At 38.8% G+C, this 26,909-nt stretch overlaps 1 protein-coding gene across 3 annotated transcripts; it reads left to right on the forward strand.

Moving 5' to 3' along the window:
- The first annotated feature begins 3,277 nt into the window (after positions 1 to 3,277).
- LOC116320091 lies at positions 3,278 to 26,909 on the forward strand. 3 transcript variants are annotated; one of them, XM_039620812.1, is made up of 7 exons: positions 3,278 to 3,350; positions 3,479 to 3,823; positions 3,952 to 4,296; positions 14,115 to 14,117; positions 22,460 to 22,570; positions 25,390 to 25,457; positions 26,099 to 26,539. In XM_039620812.1, the coding sequence occupies exons 1-7, from the start codon at positions 3,308 to 3,310 to the stop codon at positions 26,243 to 26,245; spliced, it is 1,062 nt and encodes a 353-aa protein (XP_039476746.1). In that variant the 5' UTR covers positions 3,278 to 3,307; the 3' UTR covers positions 26,246 to 26,539. The 3 variants fall into 3 exon arrangements, with proteins under 3 accessions (XP_039476746.1, XP_039476750.1, XP_039476748.1); XM_039620816.1 differs by lacking the exons at positions 3,479 to 3,823; positions 3,952 to 4,296; positions 14,115 to 14,117 and adding exons at positions 19,032 to 19,376; positions 19,501 to 19,845 and having other exon boundaries at positions 3,283 to 3,350; positions 26,099 to 26,909; XM_039620814.1 differs by lacking the exons at positions 3,278 to 3,350; positions 3,479 to 3,823; positions 3,952 to 4,296; positions 14,115 to 14,117 and adding exons at positions 18,802 to 18,901; positions 19,032 to 19,376; positions 19,501 to 19,845 and having other exon boundaries at positions 26,099 to 26,909.

Consider the following 26,909-nt stretch of genomic DNA (forward strand, 5'->3'; position numbering starts at 1 on the left):
AAAATGTCACTTTTAAGATCATTAAGGCTACATGCCCTCTCACCCCCCTGGCCCTTCATGCCAAACACATAATTGATTTATTGGATTTGCTAACCCCCCCCCCCAAGAAAAAACGGAAAAGACACAGTAAAACCAAAACTGGTGGGTGTTAGAGCCCAACTGCCACAATTGCTTCTCTGAATTAAATTTCACACTGTGACGAACAGAATACGTGAAAACTCAAATAGAAGACCGGAGGTGGATTTTGTTTATTTTGGTAATATTCCAGGAGTTAATAGTAACATTAACACCTAGAAATACTGGAAATAATATATACTAAATGATTTACAGACAAATGTTACTTTTAATTGTAATTTTTTTTTAAATCACAACAAAATTATTTTAAAATGATAAATCGAAGGAATTTATATTTAAACAGGTGTAATTTGATACCATATGGTCTTGATACAATGATACCCAAACGCTACAATGACAGTCTTATAGCTTTTGCATTTCATTAAATACTTTTTAATGAAATTTGAACTCCTGTTATGGAGGTTAGACATGCTTCATACCCGTCTAGAACCATTGTTCTTACACTATACCTGGCTAAAGTAAGGTAACTATGCACTTCACGTCTGAACACTGACACCAGAGCACCTGCTCCACCTCACTCTTTAGCCCTTCACCTCTTCTGTTGAGGCCTGAAAAATGTTTGATTCGGTTGTTCTGCTCTGGATTTCATTCTTTAATTGCTCAGATTAGTTTCCCACACTTGGGACTCTCTGCGCAGTTCAGCTAGTTCTCTCGCTGCAGAGCAAGCAACCTAACCAGTGTGCCATGCACCACAAGTGTTGACAAATTAATAATACCTAATGATTAAATGCAAAGTGGTCTATAAACACATAGTAAGTGAAAAAGATGAAAGTGAAAAAAACACTAAGTGGATCATGGTAAGCCCCTAGCAGCCTAAGCACATAACAGCCTAACTAAGGGAGGATTCAGGGTCACCTGGTCCAGCCCTGACTATGAGCTTTATCAAAAAAGAACTTTTAAGCCTAATTTTAAAAGTAGAGTGGGTGTGTGTCTGGGAGCTGGTTACACAGAAGAGGGGCCTGAAAGCTAAAGGCTCTGCCTCCCATTCTACTTTTAATTGCAAAGGTCTGACTGTGTGGCAGGCAGGATGAGGACCAAAGTGCAGGATTCTGGAGACATAAAGTGAACTTAAGCAGCTGTTTTGCTGAGAACTAAAAACTAAAATACAAAACACTAAAGTCTTGGCATGGCAAGGCATGAATTGGGTACTAGAAACTAGACACAAGGGAGCAAAACATGGAGTATACAGCACAGGAGAAACATAATGGGAGTAACATGAAGACTGATGACGTGACAAGGAACAGAGAAAAATTGAGGACTTAAATACACAGAGAGGGAAATCTGGGAAATAATCTAACTGACAAAACAGTGGAAGGAAAACTGAATGCAAAACAGTCAAAGCGATAAAATTTTTTAACGCATTTTACGGATCTGAAATGCAGAATGACTCAAAATCTCTGAAATGTTTCTGTCAACGCATTTCAGGCAGTTTGTCCAAGTAGGGTTACCTTCGCACATGTACAAAAGGGCAGTTGATCTGGTAGTGACGGGCAGCTGAACCAATCAACGCAATATGGAAGATGATAAACACACATTGGCCCTCTCGATGGGAAATTTGAGTATTAAAAAAATAACAGTCGACCAACATAAAATATTATGCACATTTTTCTTTTCACCGAAACACTTCCAGCTTAAAATATCACATTAACGCGAAGCATACGTTAGTCGGGGATGCTGGTAGGACTTTGGCTAACGCGTCACCCAGCTTGCGACAAACCACTCACGAAGCATCAGGGGCTCAGTAAGTCTACCTCGGACATATTGACTGACACAATGCCAAGTGGATTGCAACAAACTGCAGACCTATTAATATCGTTGAGAACACGTGCTTTACATAGCTTTGGTTCCTCGTTTCAAGGACTTGAAGTGCCTCCCCAAGAGTGACAGAGAGAGAGTGGATAAATGTTTACAGAGTTTTTTGTTAACATGAATGTGCAAGATGTTCAATAAAGATGTTAAGTGCATATATTTTCCCTTTTTTCTCGAGTCTGTTTGCTCATGCAAAACGAAATGCGATTAATATAGAATAAAAATGAATATTTAATTGTGATTAATCAAAATTAATCCACAGTAACTCTGTGATGAATCAGATTAAACAATTTAATTGTTTGACAGCACTAATATATATTATATATTAGTGTATACTTACCTATTAGTATATAGTTTTTTTAAAACTTGTATTTCACAGGAGAGAACCTGTGCTATAAGACTGAAGAAAACTATTCAAATTCCAATTGAATTTAAGCATACATTCTTTGTGTTTATTCTGCATTTACTTCATTATATTGCATAATGTCAGTTACAAGCTTAAATATAAAGTTGGAAAAAAAGTAATTGCAACCAGGCTATTGATCAAGTTATTGCCATTAATCGCGATTAATTACAGAAAATTGTGAGAATAATTAGCTAATTTTTTTAATCTATTGACAGCACTAATATATGTATATATATATATATATATATATATATATGTATATATATGTATATATTTGGTGTATCAAAGAGGCCTGAAATGGAGAAATTCATATCATTAATAGCTGGTGTATATTAATATAAAACATACATAAAAAGTCATAAAGACAAGTGAGACCATTATGTAAAAACTAAAACTACATAGGTGGTCTCTGAGACACATGCATTTAAAGCATTTTATTGGCTATTTAAAAATGTTACAGATTACAGTTGTTGTTTTAACACTGTTTGAAACTGTAACAGGGCTTAATGGAATGCAAATAGATGTAAGTGTTGTGTGTTGCTCCTAAAAATGATGAGCTACATGATGTGATACAAGTATTACTTACAGAAGTGTGTTACTTTCAACTGATTGTCGACCTCAGGCTTAGAATTAAATACTAACTTTAAGTCAAAGATCATTAGGCATTACAATAATGATTAAACATTTTATTACCTGTTACAGTCCTTCATTAATTATTATAACAATTAATATGACTGAACATCAGTAATAGTTGCGTCTTTTAAACAAAAAAATGCATTTTGAAACATCAACCAGTCAAACAACAGTAACAAAAAAAAAACACTTTCGAGGAAGTGTATTACCACCATTTCAGCCAATCAGCATGATTCCTACTCGCAACACTTTGATGATCTTGTGACTAAACTTTCATTTAAGTAGGAAGGCATCTGTCATGCAAGACAAAGGTGTTTCACCACAATGATTGGAGTACAGACTGCTTTGATTCTTTTTACTACAATAGGTAAGTAAAAGATGATCTAGTGTTGTTTACACAGATTTTAACAGATGTATAATGTGAAAACAATACTATTTAAAAAGGAGGCTTTTTAACCTTTACTGGTTTTGTCTCTTTTTGTCCTGTGTCTTCAGCTCTGATTCAAAGCGCAGAGGCTGCCTGCCAGATCCTTTTTAAAGAAGTTGAAGTTGGTGGAAATGTTACTTTGTATTGTTCGGTTACAGAGAAGGAGGGCAAATTTGTTCATTGGTTTAAGCAATCTCCTGGATATATCATCCAGACAGTTGCTACGGGATCTTACACAAAACAAACACTGAGCGAAGAATTTAACAACGGTCGTTTCACAGTATCAGAGGGGCAGGCTCTGTATTTTCTTACAATAAGAAACGTCCATAAAGAAGATGAAGCAACATATTTCTGTCAGTATGGATCAGCTTATTCACAGACCTTTAATACAAGCGTCTACTTAGCTGTAAATGGTAAACTATGTTATATATTAATTTTTTCTACCTCACTTAGTAATCACCAATGTTTTCAGCAAATGTGGTATTATATTTTTTTTAAATATTTTAATTCCATTATCACTGCTTTTTACTGAACAACCCAGGTCACAGTGAGCAGAAATCAGTCAATGTGAAACAAACTCCAGAGGCAGTGTCAGTCGACCCAGGCAGCTCCGTGACTGTCCAGTGTTCACTTTTCTCCAGTAACAAAGAGAATAGAGGCCGGTGCCCAGATGAACACAGAGTGTACTGGTTCAGAGCGGGATCAGGACAATCCGATGCTACCATTATTTACACTCACAGAAACTACAGTCAAAAACAAGAGGGAAGGCGTTGTGTCCACAGTCTGTCCAAAACTATTCAGAGCTCCTCTGATGCTGGGACCTACTACTGTGCAGTGGTCACATGTGGAGAGATCGTCTTTGGTGAAGGAACTCAAGTGGAGACAAGTATGTAGTCACCGATTTATCACTATAATTTATTCATAATTTATTTTTAAAAACATTTGTTTAAACATGTAAGGTAATTTAACCTCCTAGGACCTGGCGTCCACAAAGGTGAACATCACATTTTGGGTTGTCTAGATCAAAATACTAAATTTTGCTTTACAAGGGCCTGATACTGCCAATGTCCTATTGACATTTAAAGCGAATGTCCTCATATGTGGATCTCATTTCTTTCAGAAACAAAAATCAGGTAAAAAAAAAAAAAGCGTGCCATGAAAGAGCACGGGTCTTAGGAGGTTAAGGTTGATTTTTTTTTTTTTACAACTAAACTAGAAAAACAAAAAATCTAATTTGATCTTTGCAGCAATAATTACCTGATGTTGTTTATTATTAACTATTCTTTAAAATTCACTCCGGTGAAATTACTTTTTCTTGGTAAATTTACATAAAATATGTTAAGTAAATAGTTTGCTTTCTAATTTTGCCTTGGCAGAAATATAATATAATATCATATCTGTGCTTTTTGATTCCAGGACAAAAATGGGACCCTGTGATCATTGTGCTTGGGACGTTGTTGGCTCTCTGTGTAATTGTTATTGCAGTCCTTATTCTATCAAGAGATTGAAGGTTTATTTCCCTTTTCTCTTCAGTTAAGCACCCAGAATATCTTTATCTAGAATACAGAAATCATTGTATTGACCAAAGGTAGAATTTACTAATAGTACTGGCATAATATGTATTATTACATTTTAATATCTGCAAAGAATAAAAAACAAAAAGAGCTAAATGCATGTATTTAAGCATCCTGAACAATTTCACAGCATGGGTTTTGTGTTCTTCTTCACAGGTCAGTTATTATGTATCACTTTCAGGTTCATACTGTGGAATAACAATTACTTTTTAACTGTGCATGGCTGTGCATATCTGAATCAATGACAGTTCCATAAGAGTAGAAACATGTTTAAAAAAAAATATATATATATATATATATATATATATATATGTATATATATATATATATATATATATATATATATATATATATATATAACCGCAGCAAACTCTATTGCTTACCATTATTTTTATTAGATTACAATGTTCCAGTCAAGGCGACCTTCATGGCTAAGGTGAAATAATGTTTACACAGCTACTTAATTAAATAACTCCCATTTACCAATGCAAATTTACAATCAACCAACTGGGAAATAGCAACTATTAGGCACATCACAGGTGTGTAGTATTGGTCAAATAATTTAACCCAATAACAACATTAGTTTTGTAATCGACCCTCCAGAAACAAAGGAAAGAAAATGAGAACACACCTATTTTTAACTTTCCATTTATCAGTAACATCCAGATCCAGAGAAGGACCAAAAATATCTATCACAAATTCTAAAAAACTTGATTAGTAAAAATTAGTTTGTATCAATGCTAAAAATTTTCTTTCATCTACTCAGTGAATTGTATTACTAAAAAGAATGCAGTTCTTTGGGTTACAACGTCTACAAAGTAAATAATGTTCAATAATAAATCATAGTCTCCTCTCCTAGATGGTGCTGGACTGTGTTCAATGCCACAAAATCGTAATATCGTGTTATATCATGTTTTATGCTATTAAAGTGGGCTGCTAATGGAAAATTTCAAGCCAGTAAAGTTCAGTTTTTGTTTCAATTTTTTGACAGTTTTACCTATATATTCTAGGCCACAAGGACAAATACGTTGTTTTGCTAGTGTTGTGATTCTGGGCCCAATTTCCACATCTGTAATTTCCATTACAAAGAGGACTTAGAGGGGTCTGACACAGGACTGTGTGGAGTTATCAGAGGGCTTCCATGTAGCCATGTCATGTTTTGTTATAGATAAAATCAGCATGGACCAAACGGTCTCTTAAATTTTGACGTGGGTCATCAAAAAATCTGAGACAATTCAGCATGTGATTTCAATATATAATTTCAATGTTTCATTTATGAGGTACATATTTATTGTTATAAACAATAGTAAAAAAAGAATAATAATAATAATTTGCAAACAGTCCAATCAAAGTGTCTCACGAAGTTATGGTGAAACTCACATACTCAAACATTACTTTTCAATCACACCAGTTAGAACTTTGGAGAAAAAAAATACATATATAGTTCAACTTCCTGTTGTTGCAGTTAGTGTGTGCATTTAAACTACATGACAGTTCATGCTGACAGACGATGTACATTCCAGTGTATGAAGTACTGTGAACAGTTGATCAGATCGATAAAGCTGGATTATCATGTTTTTGCTATTGCATGCATTTTTACGTGATTTCTGAAAACCCTTTAGTGGAAGGAAGCTCCTTCACTCTCTCATTTGGTGTAGTCAGTCTTGACCCATTACTTTGCACTGCTCTGGGTAGATCAGGTCAGTCATTAATAGAGTGGACTAGTTATTTAGAAAAGTAAATCTGGATCCAGGTTTAACATTCCAGGGGTCTGTTTTACAGACTTCACATCAGTCAGTGTGAGCTCAGTCCCCCAAGTTAAGCTCATAAATTTAAAACACAATAGTGCACGTCCATGCTTATAGACAGATCTAGTGCACTAATTTTTTCAGTCTTTGTAAACTGTGTTGTGGAACTGACACCAGGATCTTTCACTCTACTTCTGTAATGTAACATAATGTACTGATTTAGTCATATATCACCATTGGGCATGTTGCAGCTGATGATGCTGTTCTATGCAATATTGTGTATTGTATGAATACCTGCTTCGCTTTTAGTTTTGATTAAATTCTCACGAGTGCTAATGTTACTTTGAAGTAATAATTATTAAAATATCTATCCTTATAAAATAAGGCTATTTGTTTACAGCCCACAAACTTAATGTAATTGCTGTTCTTTTATTATTGTGCCTCTGCAGCAGTGTCCATCTTTACTGTTTCTATTATCAAAGATATTGCAAGAAAACAACCTCAGTAGGTCATTCTTGACCCACTAATGCATATAAGGGTGTTAAGACCCAGGTCATGATGCTGTGTGTTGTTGGTGCTCCTCACACCTGAAGGTGGCGTTGTTCGTTCTCTCTGTTGTTTGTGCTTATGTAAGTTCCAGGTGGAGGTGGACCATTGGCTGAGAATGGAATGAGGCTGGATATAAAGTGGGACCTGTCAAGACCAGCTGCCTACTTCCTACTTCCAAACAATCTGTGCATTTAGCCATTTGTCTTGTGTTTAGTGATGTGCTTTGCTCAGTGATGGGCAGTAACACGATACAAGTAACGCATTACTGTAATCTGATTACTTTTTTCAAGTAACAAGTAAAGGGATTACCATTGCAAAAAAGGTAATTAGATTACACGTGTGACATTCGTGGATAATATATCGAGATAATATAATATATAATATATCGAGTGCAGGAGAGAGTATGACCGACCGTGCAGCGTTTAAAGCATGGAAGTACTGACCTTACTTTGAGTTTGATTCCGTAAAAAGTGACAAAAACATTAGTGTCTGCTTGGGGAAGAAAAATTCGTTTTACAGCAACCGCCCCCCCCCCTCCTTAACTCCTGAGCAAGTACCTAGCACGCTGCCACGGAAATGTGAAATTCACAGAGAAACAACCAGATCCCGGACACTGACATGATCGCTCCGGCACACCTGCACCAGGGCAAACCTCCACCTGCTCCACTCCTATGGGCTCAAATTGTTGTCATAAATATTTTGTACTTGTAAAACAAATGCATATTTCTGTTTTTTGAGTTTTGTAACCTTATAAACCAAAATATCTGAAAATTTTACATTTGTGGATCTACAGATGAGAATTTGTGTTTGTGTAACAAAGATTTTTGTTTGTAAAAAATATTGTTACAATTTTTTTTCGTTAAGGTCTGGTTACAGATACAAAGCAAAAAACTACGTGTAAAACTCTACACTCAGGTTCCCTGGGTCCTTATGGATTTCAACTTACAAAAACAAATTTTGACCCGATTTTTCTTCCTTTCAGCTAATTGGTCAATGTCATGTCATGCACAAATTTAGCAATCCAATCAGAGAACAGATGGGTTTGGCTGTTGGAGGGGTGCTTTATGGAGCTTCAGGTCCTGGAAAGGTAATACAGTTTGAACCTGGAGGATCTCCATATAAATGTTACATCCCCACGAAGTGGTCTAGGGGTGTGAGTGTGGGGACCAGTAACAAATGGGTCCGGAATGGAATGAAAAGGAAACCAGACAGAGGTGTTCTATTATAATATAGTTTTATTACAAATAACCTTAACTTAATGCCAAAGAAACAAAGGAAGCAGTCGCAGCAACAAAAGAAAAAATTACCAAACAAATACGGGAGGCACTTCCCACTTCTCACACTTCTTACTTAACTCCTCACCACAGGGAGACACTTAAGATGAGATGAGATAAGATAAGATAACTCTTTATTGTCATTGCACAGTCATACATAGTACAATAGTACAATGAAATTGGAAAACTGTCCTACGTCGGCACTACATATAACACAACACGACACGATACGACACATCACAACGCAACACAAACAACACAACACAGTATAATAACTTAGTAATAAGTGTATTTGTATTGCACACTGTTATTATTGCACATTAATTATTATTGCACCTTGTTATAAATATAAATATTATTATTATTACTGTTTTTACCGTTGTTACCTCCCCTCCCAAAAAGTCCAGGTAGGTAGCCAGTCAGGTCAGCTATTTGCATTGATTAGGGCTATTGCCCTGTTGTAAAAGCTGTCCTTGAGTCTATTTGTTCGGGACCTCAGCAGCCTGAACCTCCTGCCAGACGGCAGCAGCTTAAACACCCGGTGTCCTGGGTGTGTACAGTCCCGTAGGATGCTGCGTGCCCTCTTGAGACAGCAAGTGCTGTACAGGTCCTTCAGGGAGGGAAGAGGATGTCCAGTGTTTTTTGGGCCATATTGATGACCTTTCTGTGTGCTGTGGTGCAGCTGGAGAACCACACACCGATGCAATATGTCAGCACACTTTCAATGGAGCAGCAGTAGAAGACGGTCAGCAGCTCCTTCTTCAGGTCCATTTTTCTGAGGATTCTCAGAAAGTGGAGACGCTGTTGGGCCTTCTTTAAAACCGCAGAGGTGTTAGAGCTCCATTGGAGGTCTGTGTCTATGTGCACACCCAGAAACTTGAAACTGGAGACCCTTTCCACACACTCTCCGTTGATGCTGATAGGCTGCAGCTCAGACTTCCTCCTTCTGAAATCAACTACAAGTTCTTTTGTCTTGGTGGTATTAAGGTCCAGGTTGTTATCTACACACCAATCTGACAGCCTCTGAACTTCAGCTCTGTATGCCGTCTCATCTCCCCCAGAGATGAGCCCCACCACGGTGGTATCATCTGCAAACTTGATGACTGCATTGTCTGGGTGGGTACTAACACAGTCTTGTGTGTACAGAGTGTACAGTAGGGGACTCAGTACACAGCCTTGTGGAGAGCGGTGTTAAGGCTGAGGGCTGAGGAAAGATGAGGCCCCACTCTAACTCTGTACACGGTCTGAGAGGAAGTCTCTGATCCAGCGGCAGGTGGTAGAAGGAAGTCCGATTTCCAGCAGTTTAACTATTAGTCTGTCCGGGAGTATCGTATTGAAAGCAGAGCTAAAGTCAACAAAGAGCAGCCTGGCGTAACGGCCCTGCACTTCCAGGTGAGAGATGGTGGTGTGGAGCGTTGCAGCAATGGCATCTTCAGTTGATCTGTTAGCTCTGTATGCGAACTGGAGCGGGTTGAGTGTGGGTGGCAAGCAGGACATGATGTGACGTCGGACCAGTTTCTCGAAGCACTTCATTATAACAGGTGTTAGAGCAACTGGTCGGTAGTCGTTGAGGCTGCTAATGTTAGGACGCTTTGGCAGTGGGACAATTGTGGCCGACTTTAGGCACGGCGGGATGCAGGACTGGGACAGTGAAGTGTTGAAGATCTTAGTGAAGACCCCAGCCAGCTGGTCTGCACACTCTTTTAGGACCCTTGCGGTTACCCCATCTGGTCCGGCGGCCTTCCTGGGGTTCACTGCCCTCAGTGTGCACCTCACCTCATATTCCTGCACTATGAGGCTTGGGCTGCTGCTGTCCGATGTTTTTGCTGCTGCTGCCTCTGGTTCCTTCACCTCAAAGCGTGCGAAGAAGTGGTTCAGCTCCTGCGCAAGCGCTGCATTACCCTCAGTCAACGTGGTATTGCGAGGTTTGTAGTTGGTTAAGTGCTGAACTCCCTGCCATACCTGTCGTGAGTTGTTGTTGCTGAAGTGGTCTTCGATCCTTCTCTTGTACACTGCCTTGGCTTCTCTGATGCCTCTTTTCAACTCAGATCTGGCTGAACTGTAATGCATACCATCACCGGATCTAAAAGCGGCATCACGTTGCTTCAGCAGGACCTGGACCTCTTTAGTCATCCAGGGTTTCTGGTTGGAATACACCCGGAAACGTTTGACCACAGTGACACTGTTGAGACAGAAGTTAATATATGAGAGCACTGATGTTGTGTGCTCTTCAAGGTCCTGATGTTCGAACACGCTCCAGTCCGTGTTTTCAAAACAGTCCTGCAGCTGATGTGATGCACCTTCTGGCCAGGTTTTCACAGTTTTAGTGACTGGGGGGGCTCTTCTCCTAACGGGAGTGTATGCAGGGATCAGCAGCATGGACATGTGGTCTGACAAACCTAGATGCAGTAGAGGGGTTGCTCTGTAGCCTTTTTGGATGTTGCTGTAGACTTTATCCAGTGTGTTTTCCCCCCTCGTTGCACATTTAATATGCTGTTCAAATCTGGGGAATACTGACCTTAAATCAGCATGGTTGAAGTCCCCAGCTATAATGTGCACTGCGTTTGGATGGGAATTCTGCTGATTGCTTATTGTCTTGTGCAGCTCCTCCATGGCCAAGTTAGCATTAGCATCGGGTGGTACATACACGGCCGTTACCATGACAACAGTAAACTCGCGAGGTATGTAGACGGGTCTGCACTTCACAGTCAAATATTCCAAATCCGGGGAACAATGGCTGTCTACAGTCTTTGTGTTTTTGCACCAGCTGTCATTGGTGTAGATCAGGGGTGCTCACACTTTTTCCGCATGTGAGCTACTTATAAAATGACCAAGTCAAAATGATCTACCCACTACAAAAATCCAAAACATATACTTATTTATAAATATATTGAGGATTCTTTATATCTACAATGTATATACATGCATAACCGCAATATCCAATATTTCACAACACAACTATGTAAATTTTTTGTCATTACCTGAGTTTACTCTGATGACTTGCACTGAATTGAATCAGCCAGGGATGCATAGTCCGGACAGTAGCTGCTGACGGCCAGCCTCAAACACACTTCCAAATGTTCATCAGTCATGGTGGAACGGTACTTGGACTTAATGATCTTCATGTGGGAAAATGATGACTCACATAAATAAGTGGAGCCGAATAATGCAGTCAAAGAGGCAGCACATTTCCTCATGTTGGGGTACTTTACTTCTGTGAGTAAGTTCCAGAACTGTCCATGATCTCTGGACTTCAGCTCAATGTCGGCTTGTAGTGTCAAAATCTCATCTTCCACTCCAGAAGAGTTCAGGTGAAATAGTTTTGCAATTTTTGATGCGAGTGAATCGACCTCAGCATCTTCCGAAAAGGATAGCACATGAAGGTAGCGACTGGCTCGAGCAAAGAAAAGTCTTGAAAGCGTTTGTCAAACTCTGACAGACAATTGTCAATCTGCTCTGTGTAGCGTGCACTGTCAAGTTGCAAACAGGCCATCCCTTGCATCTCCAGCTCTGACGCCAGGTTTTGAAAGTTTATCAAATCATGGCGCTGCAGCTTTAAAAGAGATGTTGCATCTTTCGTTTGAAAGCATTAACTGAGCTGATCATGTTGATCACTGTTTTGTCTTTCCTTGCAGCTCTAGATTAAGGTCATTCAACATGTTTGTCAGATCGGTTAAAAATGCCAAGTCTAACAGCCACTGACCGTCATTAAGTTGCATGTATTCTGCTTGTCCAGCTACGGAAAACTCCTTAATCTCCGGACAGAGCTCTCGAAATCTTTGCAGGAATTTCCTCGACTAAGCCACCTCACGTCAGTGTGTAGCAACAACTCAGAGTGGTCGCAGTCAGCCTTCTCCAGATGTGCGAAATAACTGTCTTTGAAGAGATCTGGCGCGAATGGAACAGGCGATCTTCGTTGCAACATTCATGATCTCCTTCATGTTGAGCATTTTAGCGCATAACGCTTGTTGGTGGATTATGCAATGGTAATTTAGGAAGTCCGGGAAAGCATCGTCCTGCCTGCATTTGGCAATAAATCCATTCAAGCGGCCAACCATTGCGGGTGCTCCATCTGTGGTAATAGACACCAATTTGTACACTGGGAGCTGGGTTTTCTCGATAAAGTTTTTGAACGACTGAAATATGTCCTCTCCTCGCGTCTGTTCTTTCATGGGCAGGACTGTTAATAGCTCTTCTTTGCAGTGATATCAGTAAACACCATACGAATGAAAATGCACACCTGGGCTGTGTCACTCACGTCCGTAGATTCGTCCAACTGCAGTGAGAAACACTGGCAATCTCGATGTCCTTCCAAAGTTGCTGGGTTAAATCCTCCGCCATGGCTTCACAGCGCCCGTGTAACTGTACTTCTTGACAGCTGGAGAGCTTTGATCGAAGATGTTATTTCTGCCTTATTTTTAAAGTCTCGGAACAATGAGTCAGCTGCTTCAACGAATGCCTCTTTTACCATCTCTCCATCTTGAAAAGACTTCTTGTTTTTAACGATGATGTGACTCACCGAACGATGCTTTGGTGGCGGCTTTTCGCTTTTGAAGTTTGTTGTGTGAAAAATGACTGCTGTCCGGACAACTGGGATTTTAGTTCCTTCACCTTTTTCTTTCTTAGCTCGCTTTTCGGCGGGAATGTAGTGTCGTATTTTCCGTGAACAGTTCGAAAATGCCGCTCCACATTTCCCTTCTTTGGCATTGCGATGGTAGCCCGGCAGATGAGGCAAACGCACTTTGAAAATGACATCGTGAAAAAAAAGTCCTCCTCCCATTCCGTATGAAAGTGATACGCTTTTTGTCTTCTTACTTGGTCCAGCTCCCTCACTCATTTTAACCCTTTCTTAGGTTTAAGAGAAAAACCGAGAGCTAAAAATTGGAGTTAACTCGCTGACTGCTTGTCAGTTTTACTACACGCCAGCCGCTGTTTGTGCATGCGCAGCGACCAAGCGTCAGAAAAATCTGATGTCATCTGACTGGCTTCCCTGTATCAATCAAGTGACGGGATGGATGATAGGCTGGCATCTATTTTTTTAATGCCATGCGATCTACCAATACTACCTTTGCGATCGACTGGTCGATCGCGATCGACGTATTGAGCACCCCTGGTGTAGATGCATAATCCCCCTCCTTTGTTCTTACCGGAGTGGCTGTTCCTGTCGTGACGGTGGACCGTGCAGCCTGCTAGCTCAATAACCGAGTCCGGAATTGATGGCTGCAGCCAAGTCTCTGTGAGTAATATTATGCTGCTGTCCCGTACACACTTGTTGACTGCAATCTGTAATCTCAGTTCGTCGATTTTGTTAGTTATGGACCTGACGTTGGAGAGGAAAATACTCGGAAGCGGTAGCTTAAATGGCTGTTTTTTTAGCTGTGCGAGTGGGCCCGCCCTGCAGCCACGCTTTTGCCTCCTTTGTTTTCGTTTCCTCTTTGTCTTGCCGCTGGGAAGAACCAACCACGGAGACCCTGGAGCTCTCATTATGTCCTCTGGAATGCTGTAAAAGTGGTGGTAGTCCGACGTAATGCTCCTTGCACAGCGTAATCCCAAACTCAGAAGGTCCTGACGACTGTAGGTGGACTCTACTCGATGTATAATAATAAAGAACACACAGATCCACACAGATACACGTAGAAAAAGTAAAAAACAAAACACCGAACGTGAGGAGCAGTGAGCCGCTGCGTCTGTGCGCGCCGCCATCTTACTTACTTCTGGGGCCCACAAGCCCGTCTACTTACTACTCGAAGGAACCTTTCCAAAACCTAGTAAAAAAACGTGTAGAGCCACAAGGGAAAAAAACACCTCCCACACTGTTCATCCCCAGCTTAAATAACCTCAGTGAGGTGATTGCTGACTCGGCCCAGGTGGTAAACAAGGCCAATGAACAGCAGCTGTGTCCTGGGGAGAGAGAAGGGTGAGAGAAGCTGTGTCCCAAAACATAGGCCGCATCCCTTGGAGGACCCGGCCTTTGCGGTCTAGGTGTGCCGGGTCCTTCGAAGACCGAGAAGGCCGGAAGTGTGAGGCTGTGAAATGGGACAGTCTAGCCTCCAGATTTCCGTCACCGCTGTCTCGGTGGAGTTTAATAAACTCAGCTGTCTGCCCCTTGCTATCTAAAATATAACAGGACACTGGCGTACATTCTCGACCGTCTCACACTTCTGTTTAATCAGTTTTCTGTTTGACATTTATTCAGCTGTGTGAAAATCCCGGAGGAATCCACCTGATAGATTAATAGTTTTATTTAATCTAATCTAATCTAATCTAATAACTTTGATCTCAGCCAAACCGATTTATTCTGGAACAAATAAAACACAGAAAAAAGCAAAACAATTACATTTTTAAGTTAGTAGCTCTGCAACCACGTAAGCTAGAGCAATAATTTTTTTTACATATGAAACCGGAGGAGTTGTACTTACATCTTATGCCATCAGCTTGTCCTAGGTCACGGTTTTCTTCCACATATAGCCTTGCAAAAACTGCATAAAAAGCGCTTGCAGCAACAAAAACATAATATTCCAGAAACACGTTTTGCCGATCCGATCAGCTGTTCATAACGCTTCCTACGTTGGAATAGACGTCAGCGCGAACTTTCGCATGTCCGCCATTACCTGCCCGAAGCCGGAAGTGACGTCATTTTCGCGGAAATGTAGTTTTTTTTACTATCAGGGCCTCAGAGCCTATACTGGTGTTTTTAAAAGTTATCTTTGACTTTATGACTTTCTGTGTCGTTTTTGGGATGCTTAGAACTCGAATTGCACTGCTGGAAATAGTTTATTTTGATGCACATGCTGTTTTCTTTGCAAATTTGCACTATAATATTTATTTTCCTGCAGTATATAAAAATTGGTGTATTTCAAAAGTAAAACTATGAAGACACTTCAAATAAATTTCCTGTGGTGGGAAACTAGTTTGTGCAACTTTTTGTATTTACAGTTTTGAGGATAAGCCTCTTAAATTTCTCTAACTAGAAATATATGTTAAAAAAAAAAACGATTTTCAATTTTTTTGTAGTTTATTGCACTTTTTGCAATTTATGTAATTACTATGCATAATGCATACATATTATTAAAATTTGGGCTATAATGGTTGTATTAATGTATATCAACTTGAAATGCTCCCAAAATTGGCACTACAGCATGTAAAAATATAATATAAGCTCTGGCGGACTTGGTTCTATGGTAGGTCTTAAAGGGTTAACCTGAGTAGCGAAAGACAGCGGGGGACTGAAAACGATGAAGCCGGGAGTTCGCTGCTCTCGCCGGCTCGAGTGACCATTGAACCCCCGGCTAGCTATCGAGCGGGTGGGTAACAGACGTCTCTGAAAACGTCGGAGCACTTTTGCAAATATGCGATGTCTTGATAAACCAAGCAGATATTTGAAGTTTACAAGGTTACTTTCTCGCCTGAAAATATGTTAAAAGTTTATTTTGTAACCCAGAAAGAAAATAGATTAAAGAGTGAGAGGACTTAGTCTGACTTTGATTTTATTTATTTTCTGCTGTTTTACTTGCATCTATTTGAAAGAGTGAGTCTGAACACAAAAAATAATTTTATATGCTGGAATATGCAGAAAAAAGGTTTAAATGTTCGACAATTTCTTCAAGTCAAAGATTGTTGTATATAATTTAATTTTTGCTTGATGCAATGTGCATAAAGTTAAAAGATTAAAACTAATAAAACAATTTTTAAAAAGAGACTTTAATTTATTACATTTTATATGAAGGATTATGCATAAAAAATAGAATTGGGCTGAAAGGTCTTTTGCTTTATTACCTATTCAGGTTGTGTATCATGTTTTTAAAAAGTAACTAAGTAACTAATTACTTTTGAAAATAAGTAATCAGTAAAGCTTGGTTGTCTTGTATATATTGTAAATAGTGTAAATAGACCTTTTCTTGGTGATCTGGTATCTGTAGGAGTGGGAAGCCTTTTTGTTTTAAAACCTTTTTCTCTTGTTCAGGTTAGGGAGGCAGGTAAGAAGCCTGTATTTTCTTTTGGGTTTCTCGTTACAGGTAAGTCAATTCTGTTTCATTTATAGAGTATTTTGTTTGTTGGTTTTGGCCATGCCCTTAGGCTTGCTAGCTTTTGAGATTAATAAAATATCTGGTTGTTGTGAAACTGCAATCCTTGGCAGCGTTGGATTTTCCTTGGGAGCAGAGAGCGAGGGCGTTATCTTTCTTTTCTTTGCTTTGTTTTTTCCTGTGTTGCACTTCAGTTTTTTCTAGACCAGGGTGTAATAAAGGGTCACAGAAGACAATTGCATCTAGTAATAAACCCCTAGTGGGGGCTGTCTTCTTGCAGGTGGTCCTGAGGCGTGGTCCTCAAAGTTGTTCTAAGAGGCTTCCTGAATGAGAAAATGTTTTTAAAAACCTGAAGTCCAGCTTCTTTTTTTAAGCTCTCAAAACCATGACCTGGATGACTGAGAACCTGTACGGAAAATAACCACATGCAAGGGTGAAAGAAGCTGTAGTTAGGGTTATCATAAGTGATACAAAGTCATGGACGTTAAGTTTTTGTATAGCACTTGTTTGAGGCTTACTGCTTTTTCTTTTCCTTTTATTTCTTTTTGTCGTTAGCTGTTTCCTCCTTCACTCATCTCATTCAGATATCTGAGGCTGTTTATCGTGAATAAATAAATAGTTTAGAGTTCATATAAGCAATACATTTAGATAAAATTTCATGACACCCTGCAATAGGGATAGTAGGTGTTATGTTATGAGCATAGCCTATCACACAGACTGAAAATGATAGAAAGCACCAGGTCTACATTTCTCCAGCATTCTAAAAACCCAGAATAAAAATGAACATTAATGAACACGTTCAAGTCTATACAGTAAAACAATTGCAAATATGACTTAATAAAACTAGATTACAACACAGGAGACACCTGTCCCATGCAAGTGCTGACTGAGAGAAATAGTATTGTGTGCACTTCCTTCCACTTCACTTCCTTATTCTTTTTTCTGCGTTATTGTTGTCACCCCACGTGAGAACAAAGAGTGCTCACTAGGGAATAAAGTTGTGAACAAAATAACAAATTAGCCCTTTAAAGAAAAAACAAATTAATTTAGTTTAGTAATTTTTTGGTTTGTACTAATAAGCACATAGATTTAAGTGAAATCCAACTAAAATTAAGCTGTTGTAGGTCTTTCTTCCTCTACACCTAACCTCACTGCATATCCTGTTAAAGCCCAAAGTGTTCAGTGTCTGTAAACCAGTTCTAAAGAATAGAAGGGGGGGGGGGGCAGTAGAAGACACAGTACATCACAGAACAATTAAATGTTTCTGAAAAAACCGACATAGATGTAACACTGTCTGTGGACAGCTGCATTTAAGAAATAAGTGCTTAAAGTTTTTAAAACATGTTTAGCACCTTCTGTCAGTATGGAACATGATGCCATGTGATTGCTTGGTTGCGGATAATAGACTTACATTACTTTGTGTAACTAGTGACAGAATCAATAACTCAAAGAAAAATAAGGACACTAAATCAATTTAAGGAAATCACTTTTATGTTGTCTTTGGCTGCAACAATAACTTTTGTGTTAAAACCAGGGATATACGGTCCACTTTCACTCTCTGTCTCTTTAGCAGTAATTGGCTTTTCACAGTTTGATCGTTAGATCAATATTTTGTTTCTATCCTTCAGTATGCAGTCCACTGGATTGTGTTAAATTAATGATCTCTTTGGAATAAAAAAAATGCTTTAAGCTATGGAAAGTGTCTGAACTCTTTTGTGTTGACTGCCACATCCATTTTATTTATTTTGTGTTAACAAATTATTGTGGAAAATCACTGTTATTTAGTGGTCATTAAAATCTGTTCAGAATTTGATGATAATTCAATCATGACACACTGCTCTCCCCTTCATAAACTGCCTTTATAGGTTTAAAGTATTGGTACCAGCATTTGTATCAAAAATACTGGCCTTATGTTTACTTGGTATCAGATCAATACCAAAATATGCAATATTGCACAGCACTACTGAAAATGTTGCAGTCAGGGTTAAACAACATTATGATGATCACTGTCACAATAAATACAATCTAACTTGCGACCTTCTCATGTCACAACTTATGTTTTAAACTGAAAAAATAAAAGAAAACACTAGCTAATGATACACATGCGTCTAAGAGTAACTCAAAATGGATCATGGATTTGTTGAACATTGGAGGAGTGCATTTTCTGTGTTTCAGCCAATCAGGATGATTTCCACTTTGTACACTTTGATGATCTTGTGAGTAAACCTTCATTTAGGTAGGAAGGCACCAACCGTGCAACACAAGCGTGTTTCACCACAATGTTTGGAGTACAGACTGCTTTGATTCTTTTTACTACAATAGGTAAGTAAAAGATGATCTAGTGTTGTTTACACAGTTTTATCAGATACCGTATAATGTGAAAACAATACTATTTAAAAAGGAGGATTTTTAACCTTTACTGGTTTTGTCTCTTTTTGTCCTGTTTCTTCAGCTCTGATTCAAAGCGCAGAGGCTGCCAGCCAGATCCTTTTTAAAGAAGTTGAAGTTGGTGGAAATGTTACTTTGCAGTGTTCGGTTACAGAGAAGGAGGGCAAATTTGTTCATTGGTTTAAGCAATCTCCTGGATATATCATCCAGACAGTTGCTACGGGATCTTACACAAAACAAACACTGAGCGAAGAATTTAACAACGGTCGTTTCACAGTATCAGAGGGGCAGGCTCTGTATTTTCTTACAATAAGAAACGTCCTTAAAGAAGATGAAGCAACATATTTCTGTCAGTGTGGATCAGCTTATTCACAGACCTTTAATACAAGCGTCTACTTAGCTGTAAATGGTAAACTATGTTATATATTAATTTTTCTACCTCACTTAGTAATCACCAATGTTTTCAGCAAATGTGGTATTATATTTTTTAAATATTTTAATTCCATTATCACTGCTTTTACTGAACAACCCAGGTCACAGTGAGCAGAAATCAGTCAATGTGAAACAAACTCCAGAGGCAGTGTCAGTCGACCCAGGCAGCTCCGTGACTGTCCAGTGTTCACTTTTCTCCAGTAACAAAGAGAATAGAGGCCGGTGCCCAGATGAACACAGAGTGTACTGGTTCAGAGCGGGATCAGGACAATCCGATGCTACCATTATTTACACTCACAGAAACTACAGTCAAAAACAAGAGGGAAGGCGTTGTGTCCACAGTCTGTCCAAAACTATTCAGAGCTCCTCTGATGCTGGGACCTACTACTGTGCAGTGGTCACATGTGGAGAGATCGTCTTTGGTGAAGGAACTCAAGTGGAGATAAGTATGTTTTGAAGTCAGATCTTAACATCTCATAAGTCTTAAATCGCTTAAAATCATGACATTTCAGATAATGGTAAATGGCCTGTATTTGTATAGCGCTTTACTAAGCCTACATAAGACGGTAGATCTTAAATGTTTTCAAGGGAAATATAAATGCATTAAACTTCTTATATATCAGTAATATGGACATATACCAGCTCAACTCTAGAGTGATAAATTACACCATCATTGGCTGCATTTTTATTAGCTGTTCCATTCTCTTTAGCTGGTAAATAACTACTGCATTATGCATTTAAGCATTTTATAAAGAATAAATAATGTCCTATTTGTAATACTCATTGTAGTATGAGTATTACACATATTCAGTGTTGGGACTAAGCGTTATTAAGTACGTTACAGTAATACGTATTATTGTGGTAACAGCACGGTAACAGTTATTATGCCAAAACCAGGGGCAGCGTACTCGTTACTGATTTAGATAGGCTCGTTACTCGTTACTCAAGTGTGGTGGACGTCGCGGATTCCACAGATTCAATAACATTAGCTAAGTGGTGGAGGCCAGCAGGTGGATGAAGGAAAAAGGAGGCAGGAAGAGACCCGATTTATTACTTTACTGAAGCGCACATGTCCGCTGTGTGATTTATTACTTTTACGTGTCAGGTGAACTGAACTTCAGGTAAGAAGTTATGACCTGCAGTCTATCTGGGTCAGATATAAACCAAGTTTAGGTGGAGTTTATTTTCGGTATGCTGACATTTTTTGCAGCGATGCTAGCTAGCAAGAAACTTTCTATACAGCTGGGTGGGTGCTATGTTACTGATGTTGAACTTTATTTTGTTCATACGTTATAATTATTAGAGTTGCCAACCGTGCCCTAAAAAACAGAATGTCTGGTATTCAGAGAAAATATTAGCGTTTCGTACTGAGGTGAAAAGGAACACAGTTTGTCCCGGACTTCAGCTACAATGAAAAGACACAAAGCTGAAGCTGCACAGCTGCCTCTTCTTCTCTCATTCTCTCCTCTCCTGTTTCTACTTCAATCACGAAACTGATCAATGATCAGCTGATCGGCTTTTCTCTCTTGTTTATTTATCGCCCACTTTTGCGCCAGAAAAAGAAACCAGCGGATGTCGCGTTAAACAACAGCAGCACGTTTAAGCTTGATCAGCTGTTGTTAGAATTTATTTAATATTAATTTCTAGTATCAGCTGATGTTTGCTGGAGCCACAGCTGTAAAGCTGCTGGTCATGATATCGGTTTGGTTATCTGGTGAGAGGGAAACATGAAGATGAAACCAGGAGATGTCTACTGAATCATCAGAGCTGAACAGGTGATGGAGAAACAGGTTTACCTTTTAGGTGACATGAATGAGTTGAAGGGAAGTTATGAGCTGTTTCTGAGAGACAAATAACACCAGCATCCTTTTCTACGTAGCTGACAGCTGGTGACTGTGCAGGGCGGATCTAGGAAATTTTTGCCAGGGGTCCATGTAGGGCATTAACAGAAAGGGGGACAAGGAAATAGTTTTCTTTATTATTCTCATTTAAAATGTCTCGCTTGGAAAAAAAATAATTATCTGAGTCTTACAACAAACAATTGATAGATTGATGCATATATACCATCAGAACAGTGTACATCACTGTCACAACAGTGTTTATTGTCATTCAAAGGCTTTATGATTTTTCCTATAATGGTGGGCGGTCTCTAGTCAAAATGCCGGGAGATTTTTTTTGTCCCAGTCCAGCTCTGTATGCAGCTCATCTGCAGTCTGGTGTTACCTACATCTTCCTATTCAGAAGGCAGAATTTCCAAGTTCTGAGTACAATCAAAAGCACCACGACTGCAGTTTTGTGTTGGATGTAAAAGCACTAGAATCATGGCATTGTCAATGTACGGTCCAGGCGTGGGATTTCTCAGTGGAAATGTGCACATTATCTTTTCCTTTCTATTGGTAGGTGGCACATGCACTTGTGGCAAGTAAGCAAGCTAGAAGACTGGCAATCTTTCTGGGTATCCAGTTACGGAAGCAACACATTAACAAGCTGTTCTGAGTAAAACCAAAGTTACTTTCCTAGTAACTAGTTACTCTGAAAGTAACGAGTAACTTGAAGTAACTGAGTTACTTTTTAGAAGTAACTAGTAATGTAACTAAGTTACTAATTTAAAGTAACTTACCCAACACTGCACATATTACACATTATAATCCATTGTAATGTATTATTCATTGATGAATAGCAGTCACAAAAAGTCTGTATATTTGTACTATATTTAATAAAATGTTCTCAAGAAATTGTTTTGCAGCCAAAAAGAACTGTTATCTATCTATGTATTTTTTTATGTTTTTACCTTTACGTCAGTCTCAAAGTGTATATTTCTTACTTTCTTACTCTTCTTATATTTATTGCTGTCCTTTGCACTGAATGGAACTGGAGCCTCGTCGTCTCGTCTCTCTTTATACTGTACTGTATATAGCAGAGATAACAAGAAAGTTTACTTTGACTTTGATGTGAAAAGTATTTTGGGGTTCATTATTGGACATTTTTCAACAAATTTGATGTTATGATTTCTCCATATCTAACGTGAATAATCGTGAATATCATGTGTGTCTTTTCCAGCAAAACTTGACCCAGTTCTCCTTGCACTAGGCGTGTTGTTGGCCTGTAGTGTGACTGTGAATATCATCGTTATTTTCTGCAAAAGTCAGAGAGTGTTTAAAAATGGCAAAGGTACGTGCATTTCATTACATTACTTACATGGTGTTATTTTTGTGCCTCTATTCTGAGCGCACATAAAAAGATTTTGCAAGCGCAAATGTTGCATTTCATGGAGAAAGCTATTTTGAGCAAAGAAAAGTTTAATTTGAGCAAATAAAATTCATTGCTGCATGCAAGAAATGTATTTCCATGTTTGCTATTATCCATATACACACACAATAACAACCCCAGCTCAGTTGTTGGCATTTGCTCTTGCTCAGATCTCTGCTCTGTGTGCTCACAGACATCTGCGGACCTGCTCTCAGTGTGTTGCTCGCGCTCACAACATCTCTGCTCCCTGTGCGCTCAACTCTCTGTACATCATTATAAATGTGCCACTGTCAATGGAAAATTGTACTTAGTAGTCAGTATAATCTTTTAATGATATAAGTTTCCATATATGCTTAGAGGTGTATAATCGATTGTGTAGTGATAGGATGTGTGATCTGTAGAAGGCTGCAAGGACTTTTATGTGCATTCCAGAGTGTTCTGGCTTTCACACCCACATTTTGGGAGCATGGGAGAGGTCATACCTTGTCTTATTATAGGATAAACGTATCTATGTCTGTTTTAGGCTAAGTGCCTTTTGTTTAGATGAACTGCTGGACTTCCAGACCAGCAGGTTTAGGGAAGTCATTTATGGGGTCACACTCTGACCCCACACACACACACACACACACTTACACAACGCACAGGCAAGGTACTCTTTGTGTGTATGTAGACGTCATATGTTAATAACCCTATGCATATTCATGTAACCTCAATAAAAGAGCAGTGTTACGGGAGAGCGGATGAGAGCAACTGGGGTCAAGCGAAGGAACGACGCTTGTCCGGTTCTCTCCTGTGCACGGAGACATAAAGAACTACTCGTGTCTTGCTTTGCTGTGTAATTAAATCGTCTTCAACTTTCCAGCGAATAGGTTTAAGCTACAAACCTATCAGCCACAAAACCAACCAATCACAGACTTGGATGCAAAAATTCTGATTGGCTGTTACAATCAGCTCGCTAGCTACTGCATTCGGAAACACAGTTCAGAATGTAGCTAAATCCAGTCGAGTGGTTTGGTTTAAACTAGATTAAAACCAACAATGGTCTTAAAAATTATATATTTTAAAATAAAATATTAAACATACTAACCGAAAATGGATTTAGCTACATTCTGGAGTGTGTTTCCGGAATAGTGTAGCTAGCCAGCTAGACTATTCCTCATGTTTGCCATGGACTAAATACAGATAACTGGTTTCTCAAATGGGGACCAGTTAAGATATCCTTAACATTTTTCTTTTCTTTTGAGTAAAATAAAATAGCAATGCATCAGTTTGAGCTTGAAAGAAAGAAACCTTTACATGACTGAGACTTTTGTCATCTTGGGATGAATACATAGTTTATTTAAAATTTACACACAGAGGTACTGAGATACTTCAGTATGAAAAAATAAAGTGATAGAACCAGTAAAGGAAAGGTTTATGCTCATGGATGTACAATAAAGCAAGTTTGCTTGGCCAGTGAAGTATGTTGAACCTTAAGCCAGAGTTTTTCAAAGTCACTCATTATATTACTTATGCTAAATGGCCTGTATTTATATAGCGCCTTAATCGTCCCTAAGGACCCCAAAGCGCTTTACATATCCAGTCATCCACCCATTCACGCACACATTCACACACTGGTGATGGCAAGCTACGTTGTAGCTTCAGTATAGCCACAGCCACCCTGGGGCGCACTGACAGAGGCGAGGCTGCTGGACACTGGCGCCACCGGGCCCTCTGACCACCACCAGTAGGCAACGGGTGAAGTGTCTTGACACGAGACTGAGACTGTCCAAGCCGGGGCTCGAACCGGCAACCTTCCGATTACAAGGCGAACTCCCAACTCTTGAGCCACAACTTGTCCTGGAGCGGTTATCTTCACAAGAAATATATTATATATGCAACCTACTGAGCTGTAAGATTAACTACTGACTGTATCCACGCGGTAAAGCAGAAAAAAACTTGCATGCATCGTGTTGTAACAAGCATTTACAGTTCAGCAAGTGATACAGAAAATGGATAAATATACTGTTATGTGTGGTTTGCTGCCAGTGAATGTAGATTAGAAAACAGTCTACTGTATTTATAGCAATAGTATTAATATATTCAATTGACAATTGTGATCACATTGTGATTACTTCCACTTCATTATATATAACAGCATCAAACCTGGAGACACTTCTTAAGGTAATTCTTGGTATCTTGAGTATCTAAAATTAATCTGCTTTTAGGTTTCATAACTCTAATGTGCCCACGGTGAATAATCTATGTCTCCATGTGCACACAGATGGTATGCACATTTAAATTAATATTTATTAAAAGCAAATTTATTCTCCTTTGCATTGTGACATCTTTTTAGATTACTGGATTTTAAGGTCTGCTTTTATTCTGTTGCTATTTTCACCTTATTTTCACCTAATCTTATCTGATCTTATACTGTATATTGTCTTTTAATTCTGTGCAGACAATGTGCTTTATTTTATTGGATTTTAGTTTGGCTATATATGTGTAGCACTTTGGATGTCTGCCTTGTATGAAATGCGATTTATAAAAAATTTTGACCATTTTTTTTTTGTTGAACACACAATAAGTACAACTTTTATTCCAGGTCCCATTTTAGCTAGATACTTCACCTCTAAATGCTGGAAAGTTCAGGTGTCTGTACTTCAAATGAGTTTTATTGTTAATATAAGGATGACATATTACAAAAGGAACACAAACCATACAGCCAGTTTTGACTTTCTCAATCTCTTTGGTTTTCTCAGCAGGGACAAAGAATCCTTCTCATATTTCAGAAAATAACTTGTCAACTTTGGACCATTTAAATGACATGGTAAATATTCTACTTTTTCACATATTACAATTCAACATTTTGTCTCTGAACTTTGATATGGCAGAGTTGGCTTGAGCCCCAGATACATAGGCCTAAAGACCAGTTGGTGACCTGGTGGCAAACCATTTGTGAGTGGTTGCCGGAGGTTGCTGCCAAACACGAGGTGAAATTGGTCACAAAAAACCTTCTTGCAATTGCTTTGGTCACTAGCGGGTAGTCATGCTAGTGCACAATTTGCATAAAAGTTGCACTTTGTAAAACATGTTGACTGCAACAATAAGGCATTAATTTAATAAGTAACCAAAGATAGCAATCAAAGCAATCACGAGGAGGTTTGTGGTGAGGTACTATCTTTGACACGACTTTTACCTCGCTGACCAGTCGGGGAAATACCCTAGTGATCGAAGATTGCCTTAGGGTCGCTGACTGGTCTCTCTGGCTGACTGATGGAGGCCTTAGCTAAAGTGCAATAGTTGTTTTCTCCTTTCTTCAATCATATGTTGTCTCATAATAATCATTGCATCATATTTAGTTAATTTTATCTCCCAGGTTTTCTTCAGCCAGGCTGACAAATATGTTGACAGCAGCCTTGTTTTTGTTTTGTTTTACTGAAATAATAACTAAATAATTTTTATTCACAGGATGGTGATTCAGACGCAGTAAACTATGTAGCACTGAATTTCTCCTCAAGAAATCGAGTGAAGAAGAACAAGATGAAAGAGTCACCACAGGAGTGCGTGTACTCTGCTGTGAGACCATATAATCATGCATTGTCTCAAACATCTTAGTAGGCAGAGCAGGACTTGCAAATAAAAGACAGCCTAGTATTTCTTTATGGCGGTAATTTTTAATCAAATATTTAGTTATTATATTATATTATATTTGAAGTTAATCCTATGACAAATTTCAGCATGTGAGTTGTTGAAAACATTTCAATCTGGGTTAGACAAATGTTAATGCTGTGTTAGCTTATAATAAAGTGGCTTTTGTACAATTAATTGTAGAACCTAAAATGCATTCCTATAAATGACTAAATACAACTTGACCTTACACTACAGCAGTAGTAATAACATCGTTTCACTCAGCAACTCAGTACTATATCAGTATTGCATTTTTTTGTGTAACTGTGGACGATCAATGAAGTGATTGAGGTCTGTCATGTAGCAAGCATCAATGTGCATATCAGCGACTGATAGCTGCTGCTGCTTCCTCATATTTTGGGTGAGATGTTTTTGTGTTTTATGATGTTACATGGTTATAGTCCTTTTAGTGCCATCTACAGGCTGTAATGCTCCTGACCCGTAATGTACTATATTGGAGTTAATAAAAATTCACACCCCACACTTCTGGCCAAATATAACACTAGTACAACCTTATCAAAAACAATTTGGAAAACGTGACATTAACTTTTAACCTTTATTTTACCTACACACATACTATTGAAGCTTCCTA

This window comes from Oreochromis aureus, linkage group 2 (genome assembly GCF_013358895.1).
Source record: "Oreochromis aureus strain Israel breed Guangdong linkage group 2, ZZ_aureus, whole genome shotgun sequence".
Lineage (NCBI taxonomy): Eukaryota > Metazoa > Chordata > Actinopteri > Cichliformes > Cichlidae > Oreochromis > Oreochromis aureus.